The sequence below is a fragment of the Alligator mississippiensis genome, chromosome 9, assembly GCF_030867095.1.
Source record: "Alligator mississippiensis isolate rAllMis1 chromosome 9, rAllMis1, whole genome shotgun sequence".
Lineage (NCBI taxonomy): Eukaryota > Metazoa > Chordata > Crocodylia > Alligatoridae > Alligator > Alligator mississippiensis.
This window is the reverse complement of record NC_081832.1, coordinates 15,460,891-15,475,711: the sequence shown is the minus strand read 5'-3', so window position 1 is coordinate 15,475,711 and position 14,821 is coordinate 15,460,891. Positions and strand designations below refer to the sequence as shown.

General features: G+C 41.3%; 1 protein-coding gene and 1 long non-coding RNA gene across 23 annotated transcripts in view; both read right to left on the bottom strand.

Annotated features, from left to right (window-relative positions):
* LOC109282466 (uncharacterized) overlaps positions 1-1,215 on the bottom strand; it is a 237,135-nt gene extending 235,920 nt beyond the window's left edge. The window contains exon 1 of one of the 4 annotated variants that reach the window (XR_009464322.1): positions 759-1,215. This is a non-coding gene — a long non-coding RNA (uncharacterized LOC109282466). The remainder of the gene's footprint in view (positions 1-758) is intronic. The other 3 variants (XR_002089458.2, XR_009464321.1, XR_002089459.2) reach the window with 3 other exon arrangements.
* Positions 1,216-3,896: 2,681 nt separating this feature from the next.
* The window catches only part of ZMYND8 (zinc finger MYND-type containing 8), a 110,870-nt gene continuing 99,945 nt past the window's right edge, over positions 3,897-14,821 (bottom strand). For 15 of the 19 annotated variants that reach the window (XM_019484544.2, XM_059733172.1, XM_014609625.3 and 12 more), the window contains 6 exons: positions 14,074-14,154; positions 12,362-12,440; positions 10,326-10,565; positions 9,989-10,146; positions 8,496-8,582; positions 3,897-5,391 (listed from right to left, as the gene is read on the bottom strand). In XM_019484544.2, coding sequence (XP_019340089.1) covers positions 5,290-5,391; positions 8,496-8,582; positions 9,989-10,146; positions 10,326-10,565; positions 12,362-12,440; positions 14,074-14,154 — 747 coding nt within the window. In that variant the 3' untranslated portion in view covers positions 3,897-5,289. Of the gene's footprint in view, positions 5,392-8,491; positions 9,803-9,988; positions 10,147-10,325; positions 10,566-12,361; positions 12,441-14,073; positions 14,155-14,821 lie in introns of those variants that run through there. The other 4 variants (XR_002089457.2, XR_001373753.3, XM_014609631.3 and 1 more) reach the window with 4 other exon arrangements.

Sequence of the window (14,821 nt, the reverse complement as noted above, 5' to 3'; positions counted from 1 at the left end):
GGGGGTGGGACCAGCCTTGGTAGCTGGATGCAGGTAAGTGTATGGGGGTGGGAGGGATGTGTGTGTGTGTGCATGCGCGCGCGTGTGTGCGCTCCTAGCTGCACTGGGGTTGGGTCTGGAGCTGAGGCAGAGCAGTGGGAACAGGGAGGAGGAGTGGAGGGGAAGGTGCCTGCCCTTCCAGCAGGGGAAGAGCACGGGGGACCCTTCGATGACAGTGGGGAACTCTGTGGCCCCGCAGGCAGCACAGGGGCTTGTGCCTGTGCACATGGGGCTGGACCGGCTGGCGTGGTGTGGGAGACTCAGCCCAGGGCATGGGGTGCCACAGGCCTCCTCTCCTCTTACCTCCAATGACTCACTCCACTGCTGCCTACATGAATCAGTTGCCAGTTGGGATGGGGGCAGCTGGGGGTCCCCTTCAGCAGGGCTGGAGGGAGCAGAGGGCTGTGGGTTGGGAGTGAGGGGCACCAGCTGGGATGGAGGGTCTGCAGGCCGGGAGCAGGGCCAGGAGGGCTGTGGGTCCCCCTGACAAGTGTCCCCTTCTCTGGAACGGGAAATAGGGGTGCCCTATCTTATGCCAACCAGAAAAGTAGTGTTGTGGGTGGACTCTGTAAAGAGGAAGAAAGGGACACTTCACTCCTTCGCTAACTGGCCATGCTCATCCCGTGTGAGACGCCATCTCGAGTCTGGGCCAGAGGATGATAAAAACACAGCTAAAAATGCCAAAAAAGAGGCCGTTTCAGCTCAACGTGGCCCCTTACCTGTGGGGCGGGAGCTCCTTCCAGGTACCTGTTGTACCAGCTGCAGGAGTAGGGGAGCTGCGGCCAGACAAGCCCAGCTCCCTCTTAGTTGCCAGTGCTTCCTTTGACTACAGCCCAAGGCGGGAGGCTGTGGGTATGGCCAGGCCAGGCCAGGCCCGCTCGTGCATCAGCCCCTGACGGCGAGGCCTGCAGAGCTTCACCCCGCGGGGCTGCATCGCGCCGCACGCTCCAGCCCCACTTCTGCGGGGCTCTTCTTGCCCCTCGGGCAGGGACTTCGGGCTGCTCAGTCCTGCCAGGCCCGAGCTCCGCAGGCAGCAGCCCTGTCGGCGGGGGAGAGGACACGCGAGCCGCACCCGCCGTCCTCCAGGCCCCGGCAAGACTTCGCGCGGGCGGCGGGGCGGCCAAACCCGCCGGGGCGGGGCTGTGCTGTGCTGTGCTGCAGCCGCCGGCAGGGCCGCACGAGGGCAGCAGCGGCGCGGGCCTGTCCCCGCTTCCCTGCTCCGTCGCCCCGTAGCCAGGGCCGCGTCCCAGGGCGGGCGTGCGGGACCCGCCTGCCCCGGCCACGGCGCCGGTGCGGAGGCGCAGCCGCAACCACCGCCACAGCCGGGCGGCTCCGTGCCGGGCGCGGCGCGGCGCGAGCAGCCGTCCGCACGGCCCGGGCTGCGAGGGCACCTGCGTGATCGCAGTCGCCCCAAAACGCCTGGGCGGAAGGAGGGGCAGGTGCGCCCCCGCCCGCCGAGCAGGATCGGGCCGGGCCCGGCTCCGCTTGCTGCGGGATTTTTTTTTTAAAGTCGGTTTTAGAGTAGAAACGACAAACTGCAGCTCCAGCAGCACGGCCCGGCCCAGCCCTGTGCTACACAATACTTTTTTTTTTTTTTAATTTAATGCAATTTGTATCCGAGGCCAAACTAGCCAAAATTAATTCCAAATGCAAGGGTCCAGAACCGTAAGTGGCCTTAGCCCGGCACCCATCCTCCACCCGCGCCTGGGGCTTCGCGTTTCCAAAACCTTTGGCAGGCGCCCTACTTGCAGGCCCAAGCCCAGAGCTCTGCTCGGGGTTCAGGTGTCCCCGTTCTGCTTGTCCTCAGCCGTACGGCCTTAGGGGAGACTCGCATTTCTATAAAGTGCACCTCGGCAGGTACTGAACGACGCCAGACGAGCAGTTCTCCTGCACAGCGGTTCAGGAAAACTGCCTTCTTGGACAGAGATGCATGGTATTTCCCCCGCCAGGTTAAGAAGCCACAACGCTTGATCTGAGCCTTGGAGGCCACTTCAGCCTAGGTCAGGGAAAGAGATGACATGCTTGTTAAAAAGCTAGAGAGGAAACATGAAACTGATGGCACGCAAACTCCTCTGACCCAACATCACCTCTACTATGTGGATCTTTATTTGGAGGGTGTCACATTAAAACCCAGTATCCACAGCTGAATCCTGCCAACTGGAAGGTGATGCCAAAAGGCTAGTGGCACTTCCCTGTATTACCAGGCAGTGCCAACATGACTTTGTGAAAACCAAAATCTGAAACCTATTTTTCACTAAGCAAAATGGTATGTTCTGACCATAGCTATCCTGCCTTAGGCTTCACTATAGCTAAGACAAGATAAAATCATAGTTATTACAGGGCAGCCTTGAGAACACCATAACTTGGAAACTTAATAACTCAAATTAAAATGGCACTTGGCCTTATGTTCACTGGGACCTCTTACCATCTCTTTGCTAACATGAAAAACTAACACAAAGCAGGATCACACATCCTGTTCCTACTGAGGACAAGGCAATAAGAGCAAATACAAAGCTAGAGCTTTTAGAAAGCAATCTGATTTCCTATTACCCTCTCCCTAACTTGCTTCCATTTCTCTGAGCTTTTCCTGACAATACCTTTTTTCTGGAATTAACCTTACAATACTGGTTATGTTCAAGCATTCAAAAATCTGGGGATAGGACATAAAATATCATGAGGCTGGCTGAGAAATAATGATACCTAAAAACATTTCTGTTTTTTCTGTTTGCTGCCTAGATTTTCAGTTCATGTTTTCAAACTTTTCTTTCCCATTGGAAGGGTTTATGTATAAACGACTCCAGGAGCTGTGACTTTGACACAAAGGGTGTGTACAGAGGTTGCTTTTTCACCATTTAAAGTGCTTTATTGCCGTGATTTAACAGAAGTGCATGGCTTTACAGCACTTTAAAAATGGGTACAGTGGTTTATATTAACCTTTGTTAAATGAGGTATTAAAATTTGAAGTGTTGCATTTTACTTTAGCAACGTACAGTGCTTTAAATAACTTCCATACGCTGGTCAAATTTCTGACCAGTGGAGAAGCCCCAGGAGGTTTCAGAGTACCCCTTGCCTCCTAAAACTGGAAAGTTCAGGAAAGCTCAGAGGACCCCCCCCAACACTGCACTCCTGTCATATTTAAGAGAGTTGCAACTTTATAGTGCTATAGAAAGTGCTCTAAATTACAGCTCTGTAAAATGGGAACATCCAAATACCGAGAGATTCACAGTAGATGGATAAAATGGTATTGTCAAACCTCATGCTTTTACCAATTTTCAGTTAGTTTTTAATAAATTAATAAGCAAATTCTGTAAAATTGGGCTATCCATATCTCTATGTGATTTTAAGAGTCCTATAAAACCTATAATCTACCACAACTCCTCATCTTTAATCTGCAGGTATGGTTTGTTAGAACTATAAATAGCAACATGTAGTAGCCCTGATCTAAACGAACAGGTATTGCACAATGAACACTAAATCTACAATAGTCTTCATGGACTTCACCTGCTAAAAAAAAAGAAAATTACAGTGGTTGTACTTCAACTCAGTTTTATGTATACTGGCCTATTATTCACCGGACAAACTGGTAACACTGCGGGTTTTTTTTCAGTTTGGACAGAACTAGAGTCAAGCCCACAAAATTCATTCTGTGTAGATTTTCTACGTGAGAGAAATTCTCAGGAACTGGAGGCTATCACGAAATAGACATTTCATCCAGATGAAAGGAAACTGGAAATGCAGGAACACAAACCATTTTTCTAAAATAGTTTAATAAAAAATTGTGAAGATTCTTGAAAAACTGGAGAAACCCAAACTATATTGTGTGTGTCACTGGTCTCAGTCACAAAGAAACACAATAATCAAAAAAGATATTTAAGTTTAATACAAATTTTATACAAAGAAAATGTGAAAAAATACTTCCATATGCTAAAAGCAATTATGCTTCACAAATAAGGCCAGCTAGGCTATTTTTGACACAACTGCAATTCACGAATATTCTGTTCTCAATTTTTTTCTTCTAATACTTTTTTTTCCTCTAATGTGGGTACTAGCTGGAGACTGTACAAATCGCATCCTTTTATAAACAATGGGAGAAATCAACATGACTAAAATGTACAACAAAATGTACTGGAATGATATCATACAATTAATTTTCTCATATACATACATCACCTTTGCTTTGTTCAATGCTTTCGGTTTTACACAACATACAAAATGGTACTACAGTATAAGAGTAACAGACAGCATTTTCATGGGTTACTTTCTCTCATACTGTACTGTTTCATGCTTACATAAAAACATAAATTCCATCGTATAAATAATACATGCTCTAGCCCAGCATCAAAAGTCCTTTGCTCATTTTTCCTGATACACAGTCTTTTCCACATCAAGTTCTTTTTCCATTTGAAAACCATTTCAAAGTCCTTTAAAGAGGATTAAAAAAAAACAAAACAAAACAACTGAACTATGAAGCATAAAAAAAATTCCATTTTTCTCATCTCTGATACCACTGATTAGGAATCATGTTACCAACCAATTGGTGTTATTCTTTCAAGGTTTTTGCTATTAGACTGAATGAGAGTTAACCTTTTTTCCTGTAAACAATGTCATTTTAACAGTCTGGTCACTGTAAAAACAAAACAAGAAAAACACAAATACCCTTTTCATGTGTTTTTTACATCCACTGATTGGAAACTTCATAATCTGCCTAATAAAAATAATTTTAAAAGGTACATTTCTCCATTTTGTTGCACAAAAAGAAATTTTAATTGAGTTTCAAGGTGCAGAAACTGTGTATTCCCAGATGTAAATTAAAAAAAATTTAGATGCTCTTACCGAACAATAAATGGATTCTGTGTGTAACTGCAGTTTCCCAAGACCAGTTTTCAATGTTAGCTCATGATAAGGCTGTTTAATCCTTCCTTTACCAACTTCAAACACTCTTTATAAGTTAAAGTCAATACAAATATAAAAAGGAGATGGTACTCTAACTTTAATGACATCCACAAATTGTACATTATTTACACAAAAGAAGCATAGATTTAACATGGATCTTACCTGTCCTCAGCTTTTTAAAGCCAGCGCTAATGCTTTACATTAATGTAGTGTAGTTAATGCTTTGTACACATATACAAAGCTAAAGTCTGAACCTTTGAGGTTAATCCAAAGAACTGTGTTTATTTTTCACATTTCTATTAGACAGATTTTTATTAGTTATTTATTCCAATAGTCGCCTGGACTTCTTGTTAGTAGTTAGACTCTTCGTACTTGGACTGGCATTGTGGTCTGAACATACTGAACTCCAGTTCTCATTGCCACTGTCCCAGCAGAAGGACTTACCACTACAGGAATGGTCTGTGAATTAAAACCAAGCAAAACACATTGTTATGTTAAAGGTCACAAATGTTAAAGGTTTTCTATCACAGAAATAGAACCATTAATTTTATGGGGAAACAACCAGAGCAGGTTCTAATTTTTCATGCAAGATTGAGCACCTTTCTCACTGCATTTCTGCCCCAACAAGAGGCACTGTAGCATCTCTTCATTTGCCCTACAGTAAGTTATTACATTGCATATAGAAAGGACAGGTAGTTCCTACTGGTGCTGTAAGTAGTCTGCCTGTTCCTGAATAATTAAGTTTTCAGTAGTTAGCCAGTCCAAATGATACATTTCTCAAAACTAAGACATGAGGAGATGGTGAGAATCCTTTGTTATCTGGAAAACATATTTGTGACTAAGCAAATGGGAATGCAGAACACTCCAGTTTACAAGTACACTCAAGGTTTCACAATTATAGAAATACTGTTCTCTCCAACAAGGAATCCCCCTGTGCATTTTGTAACAAGAAAAATACACATTTTGGGGGAAATATAGATAGTACTTCAAGCTTATTTTGAACTGATCCATTAACAATAAAACCTCAAGTAGTACTTTTGCCCTTTCAGTAAAAAACAAAATAACCCCCCCCCCCCCCCAGCCAAATTTTTCACTTTGATCATGCATTACATCTGAAGAGTTCAAGGTACTTTACATGTGTTACTAAATTTAAGTCTTATGACACCCCTGTTGGTGGGTATTTTATTGTACAGATGGAAGGGGCACAATCTGCTCACAGTCGCACCAAAACTTCAGCAGACCTAGAAAGCAGATCTCATGAATCCTAGGCTTGGACTTTAACCTTCTTCAAGACATATGAAGAAATTAATAAATCTTTTAATCATACATTTTAGAGTATTTTCTGGTAGTATTCTACTCAAGTCCAAAACTGGTAATCAAATAACTACAACCATTTCAGTTCACAAGGTGTTAAAGTGGAGGAAACAAGGAGTGAAGGATTTTGAGGGATCTGAAAGGGAAGCACAGGTCTTTTTGCTGCCATATGTATAAAAACTACAAAAGACAACAGAAGAACAAATACACAGTTTCATGAAGATCAGTGTTTTCCTATGGTGTTTTACTGAGCCACATTACTGTCCGTCTTGGTGGTATTCACCAAAATTTGATTGTCCTGGAATATCTACCAGCTCTTTTGTCACAAATTCTGTTCATCACAGAAAATGCAATTTTTTCCCAGGAATAAAATGATGATGGATTCAACATTCACGTTTATCAGTATTTTGATTCCAGGATAAGAATAAGAAACCAAACATGGAATCAGTTTGTTAAGTAAACTCAAGAATAGTGCCATTTTGTTATTGGGATGGCATTAGATGTGCAAGGAAGGCTTAACCAAAGTTGTGCAAAGGTTTACTGGAAGATGTTCAGTGTAGGGAATGCTAAGTGGAAACAGACTGGCTGTTAGAAAACCAGAGATCAAGGAAATCACTAAACAGGTCTTTATCCTGGAAAGGCAAAGATCTTCAGGCAGTCACACAGATCTTTTATATACACAGAATTTGATGAGAATAGGACAGTTTCAAGCCTTCTATTCTTCTATCCTTTGATCCTGCAGCATTGGTAAAATACCTTAAATATGTTGCAGTTGTTCCCCATAATAGGTAAATTTCCAGTAAAGCCTCTACCTGATTTCCAGTTATGTGATTTTTTGCATACACGTGTGCATGCTCAGGCACTGGACTTTTTAAAAGACGGTTTATTTTTCACATTCGAAGCATTAGCACACTGATATGTTTGTAGCTGCACAGTACAGATGCAAGTATGCAAACACACAATTTTAAGCTTGCTTACAGTCATTTTCAGCATAATTGACATATGTGCTCTCTATGCAGATCAAATGTCACTGCTATTTTCTGAATGCTTCAAGGCCAAATGGTGATACTGAAGCTTTGGAGTTGTCATACTGAACCTACCTTGCTTGATGTTTGCAGTTTGATTTCAGAACAGTTACAATAGGCTCCTTATTGGTGGTGGTGGAATTCTGTCAGGGTAACCTGGAGCCAATCTGGCAACAGTTCTAAATGCTTTCTTAAAAAGGCACCAAGTACTCTCAATTGAGATTATTTTAATTAAACTGCTGTTGAGAAAGGAAATGAAGTAATGATATTCAGCTAAGAGCGCTTCAGAATGACACGTTTCATGGATGAAACAACAGCTATGAGACACTGTATGAAAATCACAAAGTTTTTTAATAAAGTAGTATGAAAATGAACTGAAGTTAGCTCCCTGAAAAGTGGCTAAATTCTATACTGCCAAATTTGCCACAAAAATGGGGAATATGTGGTGTAGAATGTCAGTGTGACACTAGCATTTTCTCTTCTTGGTAAGAAGAACTTTAGCTCAGATTGCATTCTGGCACAGAACTGCAGTGAGAGGGGGCATTATTAGTTGTTTATAAATTGCAGCATTAAACACAAAAAAGAAGCTCATTTCTCTCTCATCTTTGGTGATGCCTAGTGAGAAATTAAAGTGCCCTTCTGAGGTACATTTTGAATGGAAAAAAAGCATAGTGCAGACAGTTGCAGTGACATAGCCAACATTCCCTCTCAGTTACACAGTGTTGAATGTCCAAAGCCACATGGGCAATATAGTACTGATGAATACAGATTAACAGCTCCATTTGGGCAATGTTAGACCAGAACACTGGAATGTAACATGTAATATGATTACATAAGCCTCTTTTGGATACCACACGCAGAAGGTGCTATATAAAATAAATTATGTATTTACAATGACGGAGTGATCAAATAAGCACACCAAATGAGTGAATACCTTATCTTTAACATTCTAATGCAGGATGATAAGCTGACAGTGCTTTAGCTACATGCCCAATTACATAACTTTCCCTGGCTCCTTCTAATAACCAATGAAGAAACAGAAGGCATGACAAGGATGGAATGTTGAACAGCGAAATAAGGCAATTTGCACTGCAAATTGAGATTTGATACCAGTGAATTCATATCCTGATACAACAACAGACAGGAGACAACCCCCCAGAAATAGTGAGCAATTTTAATGCCAGGAACAGTTCAACTGCAGACTTTAAATGATGTCGTACTTACAATTGTGGGTTGAGTAGTTGGAATATAGGTGGTCTGTGGTACCTGGACCAGTTTTATAGGCTGGTTGCTTGTCACACCTGTTGCTATCTGCAGAGACAGCACAGGTAACACCTCAGTAAAAGTCTCAGCTTTTACATAAATTCCAAATTAATTATTACTGTTATAATATGAAATTTATGTTGGATGCTTTGCTCGGGTAAAAAATTTAAAAATTTGTATCAATGAATTCACAGGTTACTTTTTTTTTTTCTTTAATAAAACAAAATTCAAATCATGAGCATGATCAATGTAAAACAGCATGATGTTTCAGGTAGAACAGCTACGTGTGAAAGTAACTCTAATTTTAAAAGTGAACCATTCCATGGCAGAAGTCTTCAATAATTGGTTTTTTGCTCCCCCCACCCAGTAACACCAGATGTAACAGACTGTACTGCCACAAACAATGCACATGGACATCAGCTGAGCAACTGAAGCTCAACAAAGTTCACCTCTCTTTCATTAGTGCATTTAAAGTGAACTAGCATGCCTCCTCTCCTCCTCAAATGTGATCCACTCCAAGTTATCCCCTTTGGAAACATATCAAGATCTGGAGATCTAATTCCAGACATAATGGTGCTAAAAATGAGCACTAGATAGCTCTGTACTATGCTTCCCATTTAATTGGCCCTCAATGAGACATCATGCTGGAATCACAATATTTTAGAACAAGACAAATTTGTTTTTCAGTATTTTAGACACTCAGTGAGGCTCATACTGAGGTGGGGGATTGGTTGCAGATATGTATTGTTGAGGGAGCAGACCCATTTAATAAAGCTTGGAAGGACAGGAGAACATCAGTATTGAAATGGTGTTTAGTCAAAATCCTACCTATGAAGTGGAATCATTCTAACAGACAATTCTCTTCTATACGCAGAGCATCTGTACACTTTTGACTACAGAACGTTATCAGAGTAGATGCCAAAGAGGTCTTCATCACTGCATACTTTTTCTTGTAACTGTAGATCCAGGTGAATTTCTGTATGAGTGTTATGAAATATTCTGGTACCCTAATGGCAGTTTGTTGTGACAAAGGACAAGTTGATTTGAATGAAGATCTTAAGCTTGGCCTCTGGATCCCCAGGTAAGAAGGGTCTGGAAGTGCTGCAGTCAGGAGGCAAGTTGTACTGAAAGATCCATACCAGAAGCTATACTGTTAGGTTGTGGAGAAAGAGAGAGGTCCAGTCCCTCTTGGCTGGAAGGATGAGTCAAGCCAACATGAAGTGTTGTTGGGAATCAGTGAAGAGGAAAGGATTTTCTGCTCCCTTCTCCTATCCCAAAAGAATATTTTTGTCAAGATGAAGAAAAAAAAAGTACACCTCCCTTCATCAGTCCCCAAAACACTCAAGAAATGTACAAGGGGTCAAGAATTCCTGACTGCTCTAGAGATGACTTAAATTCAGGTTGAAAAGAAACTGGACACACTCTTAGGTTGAAGTGACTCCAGTGATACTCACTGTAACACTCTCTTTGCTTTTATCAGCTGCACTCTCCTTTTCCTTTGGGGTGCTGGCTGTTTCTGTGGGTGTAGGCTGTGCACTGGAGCTGGGCTGGGTTGATTTATTTAATGTTTCTGTGCTAATTTCAGGATCTGTTTCTTGTTGTGTTGCAGTTGCTAAAAATTAAAAAATGAAAAAAAGTTAGATCTAAAAATCAGCTGTCACTAAATGCAGCAGTCCACCCCACCTTATTGGCACTCCCTCACACACACAAATGAAGGACACCTAATCAGTCAATTCCATCCACCACATGTGCCCTCAATATGAGTAAATATAAAGTAGACTTCCAGATTACCTGACTGTGTGCAAGATTTCATATGCTCTGGCCAGTGAGCTTGCTGGCAGGGATAATCACAGTAGCTAGTATTCCAACAGCAGTAGAAAATTGCCTCTTTCTTGCAGTTGGCACACCACTGCTTCTTCTTGGTTTCATCCACTGCTTGCTGCTTCTCCATCTCTAGCTGCTTCTTTACTTCAGCAATCAAACGATCCCGTTCCTGCTCTAGACTTTGTCGCATCTCAGCCATTGTCAATTCTAGTAGAGATGCACAGAAATATTAGCCTGTATTTCTCCCCACAGTAAGGTTCTGGTTATCATATTTTAAATTTAAACATCCAGGCAATCTGAAATTGCAAATACAACATATTTTTTACTTTATAGTTGAGCTGGGGCCATTCCGATCTGTACCTATGTATCATCTGAAAAAGTCTTTCATCCCCCTTTTTCATCCTAGGCTAACAGATTTTATCCTTTTTATTATTACTTGTATTAGTTAGCTCACAGATGGCCCAGAAAATGTATACTGTCATACACATACTGTAAAACAAACAAAGTCTCCCCCTCTACTACAGCTTCAGTATATAGATTCTGGCTGTGGAAGCCAAGTCCTGTATCAGTTTCGTTCTATACATTACTTTTCAGAGAATAAAAAGGATCATGGATCATTTTCTTCCCTTGGTAAACACAGTCATCAATTCTATATTGTAGTTTGGCTCCTTTAGGCAGAAGAATAAGGCTGGCATTTCAAAAATAGCTCTCTCAGCTCATCATTTTAACAATGTAAAAGTTCCATATGAGACCCCAAGTCAGAGCATTTAGGGTGTATTTGCTACAGATCTAAAAACATTAACTTCAGCCTGCCTCTGGATTCAAGCTGGATGCCATCCCCAGTTGAACCAACTATAAGTATCTGATTATTCAGGCTGAGCAGTCAAAGGTGGTCATACACAATTTTACAGAAGCTGGTACGCCGTAAACATGCTGGCCTGGTGGGCCAACTAGATTTGGGGAACAACTTTAACCTTTCAGAAAATTTCAAAAACTCAGAAGTGCAATTTCAAAGTGCTCAGAAGTACAAAAAGTCATGTTTGTTTAAATAAGTGGAATGACATACATAAACAAAAGGCTCCATCCAGACAAACAATTATGTATCTTCAAAATCTCAGCCCCCCCATCCTCCCTTTCAGCTCAGCTGCATTCTGTCACAGGGGGCGGACTGAGATTGCATTTATGACACTTTGGTTGCACAGTCTTGGGCCAGTTTGACCTTTACATACAAGTGAAAGGAACATTAGTGTTTCTCTAACTTGTGGCTTGGCTGCAACTTTTCCTCCTGCGAATCACTACATCGACCAATGATCACTGAAGTACAGGAGCCTAGGAGGGCAAGAGACTAGAAAGATGTCGTACAGTACCAGCAGTGATTAAAACTCCCATGTTGGGGAATCCACAGCTACACCTACAAGTTTAAGTCAATATCTTGAAGGCAGCTGGATCAGGCCTGAGGATCCATCACTTAATTTTTCAAATGAATCTTTTATCCTACTGCAAGTCATCACTAAGACAAAACAGCATTTGAAAACATAAATAAGCTTCCACCAGTTTTAATGGAAACAGGTTCAACTTTTGTGGGTGCATTAATGGAGGCTGGCTGATAATGAGATCCTTTATGACATTAATATAATACTGTTTATACAACAGTAGCCCAAATTAGTCATTGTTGAGTTAGGTCTCTTAAAGTTCTCTCATTTATCCCCAAAAATCAGAGACAAATTGCATTTTTTTCAGAAACTTTTTCAAGCCTAAATCTCTTTCAGTGGCTACACTGATTCCTCTGGTTTTCAGTAAATAGCAACTTTCTAAATTCCTGGGTACATGCTCAGTGACTTCAGCACACCATGTTCTGTTCCATTTTCTAGCCTTTTTCTTCATGGACACTTTGTGTTGTAACATACTGAAGTTAATGTATACCAAAGCCCTTCAAATTCACTATGTATAAGATGATAGAAGACAGGGTAGACTAGTCATGTTTTCCGCTGTACTTTACATACCTAGATTGTGTTTCATTTCTGAGAGTTCCTGCTGATGTAACCACTGAAGTTTCTCTATCTCAATCCTCAAACGACGAATCTGAAGCAGGGAAGAGATAAGATTTAATAAAATGGAAAATATGAGTGTGCTATATGCAACAAATTGCACTGAAACACTTAGAGAAAGTGGGATTACATACAAAGAACCTGCTCATCATTTACACTGAGGCCCCTTTTAATTAGCAAAGGCTAGCAAAGGAACCTTTCATGTAAGGGAGAATTAGACCCCAGGAACAAATTCATTTAAAGATGTCCTGGGATATGAACCCTGATCCACATATGCATGGCAGGAGGCAAAATTTTGAGATCAGGGATCAGATCCCCAAAAGTATTCTTTCTACTCCTGGAACAACAGAAGGGAGTACACAGGCTGCCCTTGCATCAGCAAGCTGAAAGCAGGTCTGGGGCTTGGACTGACAATCAGCTCATTGTCTAGTCCAATCCTGGAATGATCCCAGGATGCCACAGTCACCCTTAGACTCGCACCCCAGCACCCCTCTCTGCTGCCACTGTGACAGTCCTCATGCCCCAGTTTGGATCCAGCCTGCAAAAAGCCCTGCACTGCAGTCTAAATCCAGGTTGAGGCCCCAAGTGAGTTTGACACTCCTGTTCTACATTATATGCAGAATATTTTTTATGGCTGGTTGGCCATTTTATGGTGCCTTAAATAGCACTCTTGCCATTTATGTCACAACTGACACATTAATCACATAATAAATGTAACACGTAGAAGGCTCCAAGTATTTTGACCAACTAAACAACATTTCCAAGTTTTCCAAAATTCTTGCTTTGCTAGGATCTCCCATCATAAAAAGCATACAATTATTTTAAAAGGCAAGACACTAACCACTAGTGCCTGACTCATCTCTCATTTACATCATTTTTTATACCAGCATAACTCCACTAACTTCAATAAAGTCATTCATGATTTATGCCAACTGAAGTGAACTGAAAAATCAGGCACCTTGTCTCTAAAAACTGCTAGACAAAATGACATTGGGCTTCACTAGCCCTTGTTCTGAACCAGTCTCCCATCCATCAGTTTTGATTCTAGTTATTTATATCCTTTAATTGTTTCAAATGGAACCAGGTTTGGCAATATGCTTCTCATTCATTTACTGTCAGCTGGGCATAACAAACTGGTTATTTGCTATTCTTGGGGGGGGGGGGGGAGGAAATAACAGTACACTCTTCTCCTCAAAAGTTCTCTTGCTCATATCTGAAAGCAGTTTACTGCATTTTCAGAAGAAAGCACTAATTACAAATGTATGAAACCCCTTTAGTGTAAAGTCAGAAAAATAAATGTTTAAAATGAAACACTAAATAAAAATATATCTTAGGTTCTGATTTCAATCTACAAAAGAGTAAACCAAGTTAAGGCGTAAGACTCAGATCTTCAACTGGCTAAATTTTGAAGACCTGAGTGCAAAGGCTCAGACTCTTGTGCCTAAACTCTGTGGCATGCAACAATGTTTTAGGATGTTTATCTGTTACAATTGCTATAGCTGTTGCAGCACAGAGGTCAGATTCCACTGGCAACTTCAATTTCCGAATCCTTTACGATACAGGCTCATTTTCTCATGTTATTTTAATACAAGATTTTTAAAAACATTTGCTGACTTGCTAAGTTTAAACGAATGTAATAGTCTGTGCTAAGAGCAACAAATACAAACCTCAGCTATTGTACTTCCAGTGGTATTTTTTGAAAGATCATTGTATATTTCAGTCATTGTTCCTTTTATTGCATCCATCATCTGGAACAGAAATAAAAAGATGACTTTTTCCAACATCTATTTTTAATGGCCAAACCATTTTTAATGCTTGTTTGTCCTTAGCCTTATGACCTTACACAGCTGTTAAAATGCCACATACCTGTCTATGCATTTACTAGGATCAGTTTTTTAAGCTTCTAGTTAGGATGTACAAAGAGATCTGTGATTACGATTTTGGAATGATTTTCTAATGGATGCTGCTGGAACTAGTACTAAAGTGAACCTAACCTCAAAACAAGTTGGATTATAGCCTCCTAAGTAACAAATTGATTCTGAAAAATGCCTGAAAAACAAACCAAAAAAACCACCAAAACAAAACAACCTCCCACCCCCTAACCAAGTAGAATCCAACTGAGGTAGAATCCTTACTGCTCTGCTGCACAGGCAGACAATAAAATACAATATGGAGTTGGATTTCTTCACAACCTCAAGCTTACCTCACTCCCAACTCACCCCCCAACCCTTCTCCCAAGTGCTGACTGCTGGCTCCCTGTTTATGAACAAACATAAAAGTGAAATATATAAAAATCCTGCACACAGAAAAAATGAAGCTGACAGTCTTTCAGAGTAAGAAAGACATGAAGTCTGATTAAAAGTAAAACAGTCTTGGTGGTAACATGTAGTCTGTCACAGAGCCCTAAGATGTGAT